General features: G+C 36.9%; 1 protein-coding gene across 4 annotated transcripts in view; it reads right to left on the reverse strand.

Moving 5' to 3' along the window:
- Positions 1-9771, reverse strand: part of hipk3b (homeodomain interacting protein kinase 3b) — a 40779-nt gene that overhangs the window by 8492 nt on the left and 22516 nt on the right. For 2 of the 4 annotated variants that reach the window (XM_043263988.1, XM_043263984.1), the window contains exons 4-7: positions 4501-4620; positions 3977-4090; positions 2405-2589; positions 2137-2299 (exon numbers count right to left, since the gene is read on the reverse strand). In XM_043263988.1, the coding sequence (XP_043119923.1) occupies positions 2137-2299; positions 2405-2589; positions 3977-4090; positions 4501-4620 (582 nt within the window). The remainder of the gene's footprint in view (positions 1-2136; positions 2300-2404; positions 2590-3976; positions 4091-4500; positions 4621-9771) is intronic. The other 2 variants (XM_043263986.1, XM_043263985.1) reach the window with 2 other exon arrangements.

Below are 9771 nucleotides of genomic sequence, written 5' to 3' on the forward strand. Positions count from 1 at the left end.
TTATACACCTGTGGCGATGGGCAATTTATTTTTATTGTACTATATTATATATATTTTTTTATTATACTATATTATGTGGTAATATAGACACGTTTCCATGCATCTCAATCAAAGTTAACATGCCCAAGCCAGAATTAACAGCATGACCGTGCTCAACATTGCATGAACGTGACCAATCCAAGCCCTTCAGTATGGTACACAGTAAGCGTTCTTCTTTTTCAGCTAATTACAAACAGCCGACCAGAATCATTTATTTTAATACAATTTAACAGTTAGCAAAATTGAATGTTACAAAAGGAGTCAAGGAGGGACACATTATGTTGAAAAAAAAAAAAAAAAAAACTACCATGCTTAAAGGGTCATCGGATTACATTAAAACAAGCTCTCCGTGTTATCTCAGGTCAGTCTGGTGTGGGTAGAAAGTTTTTCTGCCGTGTCTCTCCTTGGAAACCAAACGCTCCCTCCACGTTGCCATGATGTCAGCAATGTTGCCATGGCAACGGCAATAAGGGTTCAAATTTGTGAGATACAAGAAAGATCACAATGCACGAGTGATAAGAGTCATTTACATGGACGGCTAAAAGAAAAACAGCAACATGCATCACCCTGCAAATGGCATCGAAAGCTCGTTTCTGACGGCCTCTTTTCAGGAGGAAAGATTACATTGAGGTTTATTTTAAATGTTGTCAGAGGCAGCGCGTGTTGTGACAGTCGTGTTTTGACAGGCTGTCATCACCTGAGCCGAATGGTGCATGTCATGTGGAATGCGTCAACGTGACTCCCTACACGTTAACGGAATAAAAGGCAAGCGGCAGAAGCCACAATAAAAGAACAAAGTGACAGGAGTGCAAGACAGAGCAAAAAGAACAGAAAAAACTTAAAGGGTGGGTGATGTAATACTGTATCTGGTGGGCAAATGAAGCAGGAATTCTGCATGCCTTATGAAGATCAAACATGTATTTGACAATTAAAATATTTTTAAAAATAATCCAGTGGCGGTACTGATGAGAAGATGAGTTTGCATGCAATCAAATAATCTGTGTTTAATGTGACTGATGGTTTAATAAGACTGAAAAGCATTTATGTAATCACCTCAATCGATCCTAATTAAATTGCGATCGGACTGAAAGGGATGTTGTAGTCTTGAAATCATTCAATTAAACATGTTAACGCTTCTAATTCACAAACATCTTGTGTATATGTACAATAAACGCATTTACATTATATTACAAATATGCTTTCATTTACGTCTCACACCGTCTGAACTGGGCGGCTCTTGCCAGTTGATCAAAGCAAAAATGACAATTACAGTCAATTCTAAGATTGATAAAAGACTTTCTCCAATTCTGAACGCAGCGAAATCCGTGCAAGTTAACGCAGTGTGCAGCCACTACTGTGAGGCACCTCTAATTTCTATAGATACTTATCATTAATTCCTTTGGCCACAATAACCGTGCTGTGAAAATCTGGTTAATTGGTTGGTATTTTAACGCCATTCCAACTTCCTTTGCTATTTGCATGACAAATAACAAGCCGAAATGACCAATTTAAATTCCCCTACAAAGCTTTTAAGGTTTACTTCAGGTAAAAACTTCATTGTTGACTCCGAGTGTTCGTGGAGTACAATTATTCGATACAGAAACTTGAACCAGCACAATTTAAATAAAATATGTTAAAGAGATACGAAACTCGGTGGATCTTCATTTGAAAGCACTGCGTATACCATTTGACCCTGGGATTATTAAAAAGTAAAAAATAAAGATGAGACTTTTACCCGCAGCAGTGGTGAAAATCTGATATTTTGACAACTCTACAGTCAAGGTAGCTCTTGATTTCTTTATCATGTCAGTCAATGCCTTTCTGAGAACCAAACCCATGCTCTACTCTTTGAGCTACAGGAACGTAAACTTCGAGGCCTTAGATACGTCATGACCTTCGTTTGAAAAGCATTGCAGATAGCAAAAAAACCAACAAAAAAAAGAAAACAGGAAGTGAAAATGTAGTAAAAAGTAAAAACCGTGAAAGCCATGCCTCATTCAAAAGACGTTTCTGAGCAAAAAATGTAGCTATTTTTATGTCGAATTGCTCACAAGCTTTTTAGAAGCACTGAAATGTTTCTAGCAATGTGTTCACTACCTGAGTGTGAATGCCAGTCACCTTGCAGAAGGGCAGGGTAATGCTGGGCGCTGCAGCAGTGCTCGGGACAGTCCTGACAAACGGAGCCTTGGTCCGACTCAGAGACTCGTAACTGCCCGGTCGTGAGCAGCACACATCCATAATGTGAAAACACGATTTGACACTGTGAGATAAAATAAAGAACACAAAACCTCCGTTAAAGTGCTTTTCCTTCAAACGTCAGAAGCAATGAATCGCAGACGAGGTTGAGGAATGAAAAGCCGCTCACTGGTTGCTGTGGGGGAAGTCTAACAGGTGCTGCATGGTAACAAAAGGATGGCTAAGGGCATCACTCGGGGCGATTCTTTCCTCTGCATCTATCAACAACATCTTCTTCAGCAAACCCACAAACTCTGCACGATCCACCTTCTCTGCCAACAAATCACAGCCTTCCAGATTCATCACTAGATTCACCTGGGGAGAGAAAAAAAAAAAAAAAAAAAAGAATCACACTGAGGCCTACATAGTTTCATAGCCCAATTTCAAATAAATGTTATTTTGTACTTTCTGTTCATCAAAGAATCCTGAAAAAAAGGATAAAAATTTGTTAATATTAAGAAAATACCTAAATACCAAATCAGCTTATTACAGCTTATTTTTCTCAATTTTTTTCTGTGGATTCTCTGAAAAATTGTGCAAATATTCGCGACATTTTTTTGAGGACATTTTCTAACCTTAAGAAGCACAGGGCTCTCAAATTTTTTTATTAAGTGAACACAAAGAAATTGAAAGAGAAAATTAAGTGTAGTCCTTTTAACCCTAAAATATCACACACATATACATATACATACATATATATATATATAAATAAAAATAAAAGTCCCACTTTATATTACAACATGTAAATCTGTCTAATTTCTTCTTTTTTTTTCCCTGCCATGACCAGTGTCAGGAACAGAGTAGCACAGCCTGCTTTAACACAGGGTATCCAAGAAAACCATTCGTTTCATCATGCTGCTTGTCCGTGTTTGGGTTGTTCATAGAAAGAGTGGGACTTTTAAGTAGTGTTAGTAGACAAATTTAACTGGTCGATAAAAACAATGCCACTTAGAGGGTGCATGCTCCAATGTGTGTGTGTGTGTGTGTGTGTGTGTGTGTGTGTGTGTGTGTGTGTGTGTGTGTGTATTTGTGCTTTATAGTGGGATGAAGCAAGTTTAGTGATGGGTCAGAAGTGATCATTAGCTAAATGCATGTTGCGGTGACATCACACGATGTGTCTAGGCCCAAATTATAGGGGAAACATGCAGCAATTTAGAAAAACTGCAAGCTCCTATGAATTATGCAAAGTTTGTTTGATGTGGCGTTCAACAAAATCCTGAAGGGACCGATTATTAGAATGATTTCTGAAGGATCACGTGAGATACCAAACATCGAAGAAATGGTCGCTAAAAACCACCGCTGCCATCACAGGAATAAACTACATTTTAAAAAACAAATACAAAATACAAAAGCTCTTTTAAAATGTAATATTTTACAATATTACCGTTTTATCTGTATTTCACTGGTCACAATATATCATCTCCAACCAAAAAGTGACTGATTTCAAATTGCAAGCAGCATAAAATAAAAAGTTAGAAAGTAAAAAGTTTTACTTTTAAATATGTAACCATTTCGAAGATTTGCTTTCACGTGCAACAAAGAACATTTAGGAAAAAAAAAAAAAAAAAAAAAAAAAAAAGTAATCCAGACTCGGTGTGGTTCTGATTAATAATGACACGTTGCACTTTAACTTGCACAGCACAAAATTAGTTTTCTATTTCTATACATTCTGAAAACGGTGGAAAAAGTAGAATTTTCTAACTTGTGTTCTTGATCCAAAGATACGCACATGCGCTATGTCATCCAAACAGCTGAAGATGTACTTTCTGGCTTCTTTTGATTTCAGCCCCGTCTCTGTCTCATGATCTTCTGTAGACTGAAACATATGCAAAATGTATAGCTATTAAAGTCTGCTTTATATATATATATATAAATGTAGTAATGTACATTTATATAGTAATGTAGCTCATATCCTACAACAAAATACAGAAATGATAAACTTTTACTGCATAAATTTTAAGAAAATCATTTTAAAATGCATGAAATATTGTACAAATAACGGTTAAATTAATACTTTTAATATAGACTGACATATTCAAGCAAAATACGCATTTTCTGATTATTATTACCATTTAGTTTTTTCTAATGATATAATCAAGGCTGCGTAGGTGGACAAAATAAATAATATCAACCACTAATGCCTTCAACACACGCTTATCATTAGCAAACATGACACAGGTGTCTTGGGTAAGCGATTTGTGTGCGTGTTGTAGTTCTAGATCTCACTTTCAGTCTCCAGGCCGCATACGGAGAGTCTGACTCCCGGCAAAAGAAGCGAGACGTCTTCGTCCCCACGTTTAACAGATGCTCTCCTGGCAGACCCTGCGTCTGTGAAATGTAGCGGATCTGAGGAGAGACAGATGGGAAAGAGTGAAACAGAGCTTGGTGAACTCGATCACTGTTAATGTTTTAACACCGTCCAGCGTAAATGGATACGTCAACAAAAGACTGTCGGATGCCTAGAAACAGCGTGAGTTCTTAATAACACGTTGAGAACGCAGCACGTGTTTTGAACGACGCACAGAAACGGGGCGATTTATGGAGTCATGCTTGTGTGAAACCCACGGGACGGAGGGGGGGGGGTGGCCGTTTTGTGTGTGTTCTTGCGTCAACGGCACTATGGTGCGAGAGAAAGATCTATTAGATGCTCAGTGTCACATGGGGACTGCAGAGGTGCAAGGCCTGCAGTGGCACATCTTAAAATCAGATCACGTGACCCTTTGACCTCTCAACCCAGACTGGGCAGGATATCTGTGACAGCCTGCCAAGAAAAAATATATATAATAAAATAAAACAGAATTTGTTCTAAACCGACATTATGCAAGTAATCCACAAAGTTGTAAATTTTTGCACCAGTTAAGCTATTATGGATGTAGAATAAGGTAGAACAAAGCATTAATATGTGCTTAATAAGCACTAGTAAATGACTAATATTCTAGCAATATGGATGCTAATAAGCAACCGATAGGTATAATCAGTAACACTATTTTACGGTTATTATTGCATAGGCAACATAAATATAAAACTGTCATAATGAATACATTGCATGCATCAGAATTAGGCTACCTATTTGCTAATGCACAAGCAGCTCTGTTTTCCATGCGTTAAGGTCTTTGCGCTTGCAAATTCTACCGTGTAAAGCCATGTTTTCGTCTGGCTCTTGGGCGCAAGCCTCCGCAAACAGACAAGGAATTTATACTCGTCACTCTCACTGCAGCATCATGGTTTAAAACTAAAGGGGGCAACTGAGTAACTGCCCTCTTAAGTTAGCAGGGAACTGTGGTGAGAAGAAGTAGCAAAGTTGCATCTTGAGTAGAGTTGAAGGAAAGAACGAATTTTGGAATCATTTGGAACACGCAGGTGAATTTTTTTTAGTTATTAATTCACCGTACCCACACTACAAAAGAGTCAAAGAAAGCAGAAATCTAACTACTGTAGATATAATATGTAGAAATGGAGTATAACAATAATAAAAGAAAAAGAGAAAATTAAAAAGCGCATGGATCAAGTGATTTAACATTTTAAAAGATGTTGAAAGCCCTACTCCTATTCCACTTGGAATAGAACTTTCTTTAACTAGAGGATTAATAAATAAAAAGTATAAAAAAATAAATGTAAATTATGTTGTTGTTAAATTAATATTAAATTGCAATATTAAAAAAAAAAAAAAAAAAAAAAAAAAAGAGAATCAGTCAAATGTTCTGAAATAAATAAATAAATAAAAAATCTAAATATGATTTTTTTATTTGATTTTTTTTTTTTTTGGACAAAATCGCCCAGCCCTACTTGGCGCAGACCATTTTTCCCCACCTTTGAACCAGTAAAAGTGGATTCAGACATATGCGCACATCCGCCTTACGTTTTATATCATTCGACTCCATTAATACATGCTTGAAATTACATTCTTCTTTTTTTATTTGGTTTTATTTTCCACATTAATATGGACGGGCATTACGCAAGCCCAGATTACACAATCAGAAAGTCCAAATTAGGTTTGAGGTGTAGTTGCACAATATTTGTGAAAATTTTCAAATGGTCAAAAATTTCAGTTTGTTCCGCACACAAAAGTTACTGTATTACTTCAGATATTAGTATGGACTAATTTGATTATACTTTTGACATTCCGAAGCTTGAGAGCCTGTGGCCACTATACACACTGTTTATACAAAGTGTACACATTCTACATTTTGAATCCATGGAACAAGGACAACCATATGCCTCAGCGATTACTCTCTGTAGCGCTGTAACCTTTAGAAAGTTAACAGTAGCTACCATTAGATAAACTCTTTGCACACGAACAGGCAATATAATCAGGGTTTAAGACTAAATAAACGGGATCCGTGTTGAAAACAGATGAAGAACATAAATTCCCCAGCTGCCGTTCAGACATGAACTCATGAGAAAGAGGAAGAGAAACCAATTTTGACCTCTGGGTGATGAAACGAAGGGCTAGCTAGAGAAAGAAATGAAGACATTTGGAGAGGAAGTCAATGTAAGGTCAGCATGGAAATGACTGGGTTAAAATGGGTCTCAGTTCAGCTCTGAGAACAGGAAGTGGGTAGGCCTGTTGTATAACAACGCACGATCTGATAGGAGAGATGAATAATTAATATTCCAATATCTGACTCTTGAGATATGCATATCTAATGACACAGCATATTAAAACACCGCGTTCCATGATGATGAATCAGAAAATTCAGCTGTGGTAAAATCTTTAGACCAATCCATGTCTTTCTCCGGTCTATCCTAAGGTTTCTTCTCAACTCAACTGGCTCCTCTGGATGCTAAAGAAGGGTTTGATGACATAACTGATATTTTTCAACATATTCCATGTATATTTAGATAGTCACTGTTTTTTGGGATGTGATAATAACAACAATAGTAGTAGTAGTAATAATCATGACCAACAATAAATGGTCTACACTACTTTTTACTGAATGAGCACACAAGGAACGCTTAAAAATCACAAGTATGTGACTGTACCATATGAACCATAAATAGATAAACTTAAAGCAAGTTCTTTAACAAACAACAGGAACATATTAAAGTGAAAATGTAACAGTTTTATTAGTTACAATATCAAACTTGCAAAGTCAAATTAATAAGGAGTTAAATAAGATTCCGCTCTGTTTTTAGGCCAGTCCAATTTGTGACATTGACCAAGCTAACACTTTTGGACAAAAGGTCAGATTCTGCTTCCATTGCCAAACCCTATTGAAGCACACAGTGTGCTCTTTGGAACATTCTCCAACAATCAAATAATGCTGTATAGCCTGGTCATCAGGTTTCAACACTTCTGTTTATCCGTCCGTCTAGACTTATATTAGTCGTAAAACGGGCTACGAAAGATAAAAGCAATTAAATCTGTACCTTCTAACTTCTTAGATGCGTTTCTCACGACAAACATTCCACGTAAAAACGCATATGAACCATTAGGCACATTAACAAATAATCGAACGCATAAATAAACGACGGCACGTCTTCGGTGCTATTCAAATAATAGATGCAATTCATTAAAAGCTGTTATCAGCCAACTGGCTAGTAAGCCGGTTTTGTTTTTACTCGCATTTGGCAAATGTTGGGTGTTAATTCTGGACCCTGTGTGCGTGCGTGTTCCAGCCTCTCAGAGTAACAGCTTTATTTTCAAAAAGGGCTGTGTCACTTTAGCACTGTAAGAATATGACTGCATGTCCGAAGCTGCACCCAGGGCCAGAGTTTGCAAACGCGCATATCTTCCACATTCAATGGCTACTTGCTGTAACATTGAGGCAGTGTCAAATGCAGGTTCCACATGTTTGTGATACGAGGCCCTGCTATTGGTACCGTAAGGGGGGCGTTCATTTCTTCTATAAATATCTTTTGCTGTGCGAGATTAAATTGAACACCCCCGTGAAGGAGGCGCGTGGATTAGGAGTGTGATACCACGAGCCATTTTAGTCCCTAGACTGGAATCACACCTTGGGCAGTTAGGTGACACCCTAGATGTACAGAAGCGAAGTGGTGACATCCTGTTAAACATGCTTTATGTGCTCTTGTATTGACGCAATGTACCTCACTTCTCAAGGGGGCGACAGAGTCAAAAGCCAGGTATCCAGCAATTAACATTTTTTACTTGTTTATTCGAACTCTTGCTTAGTCGTGACGGCAGTTGACCAGAGAGAGAAAACTGCTTAGAAGAAGCTGACCGTTTATGCCAATGCCTGTTATAGCGCCCCCCCCTACAGCAACGCTGAGAACGCAGAGTCCATTGTCTCCAATTCCAATCGCCTTCCAACAATATCCGGAACATGTCTGATTTACATTCAACACACAACTGCAGCAACGATATTCAAATTCTTTTCCTTCTCATGTTCTAACCGAAAAAAGTCTCTTCACCAGTGTTAGGTAAGTAACTCAAACAATGTAACGCACTACAAACGATTAGTTACTATAATCTGAGGTCAGCTAGAATGAGACGTGCGTCACGTGCTATAAAATAAACCAGGCTTGAGACGCTCGGAAACACATAAACGTTCCCATAACCTCTGTAGAAAGCTTCAAGTTCATCTCTGCTATTTTTAGTTTTTGGAAGAAGATGCGCTGTGATCATCCAGCGGATGATTTTATTCTGAGTAGGGAGGTGCGATGTATGATTTGACATTATTTTGCATTAAAAAACAACTACTTCAAAACACCTCTACAGAGTGCTTGCATAAATTACATGAAGTCTAGACTAGTTAGTATGCATATGGAGTGTGTTCTTTCGACTCATGATTCATTCTAATGTAATCCCTTTAAATTTATCACAAATTCAAGACAAAATGTATGTATTTATACCACTTCACACAGCCTAGGTAATCAATCACATAGCATAGATCGATTAACTAAATTTAAATAATTTTAATTATCGGTATTCAAAAGACAATGGAGACTTTTAGGGTAAAAAAATGGCTTTAAAAGGTTAAAATGGCTATAACATGTAAAAAAAATACTTTACTATTAATATAATAATATGAAATATTATAATTTCCATCAGTGTGACCACCACACAAAATATGAAAACTATCAAAGAATGTCCATGATAGTCATTAAAGCACCAGAACAGCAAAATCAGGAAAATATTGTCTAATTATTTTTATTGATGATACTCCTGAAAATATTTTTATTATATTTTTTTATTATATATTTTTTTTCATTATATTTTTTCAATCATCTCATCCACCTAATTTTGAGTCATTTAGTTTTTTATTTTATTTGTGTTACTGACACATTCCCTTGTCGAACTTTTCCCAAATTATAATGCCTGACTAAAATGTAGAGTGCAACATTTTGAAATATTATAGTTAACCTTTCATTGTATCTAAAAAGTTGTAGGATTTGTCTGCATTTTAACTCGCATTCTAATGAAACCCAGTCTGATCTGACTAATACATATCCCATAGGATACATCTGGTTTGGGAGTGGCCCTTCATGGTGACGTTTTACTTTCCTTGTTATTATTATTTAATGACTGAAAAG

The sequence above is a fragment of the Puntigrus tetrazona genome, chromosome 18 (genome assembly GCF_018831695.1).
Source record: "Puntigrus tetrazona isolate hp1 chromosome 18, ASM1883169v1, whole genome shotgun sequence".
Classification (NCBI taxonomy): Eukaryota; Metazoa; Chordata; class Actinopteri; order Cypriniformes; family Cyprinidae; genus Puntigrus; species Puntigrus tetrazona.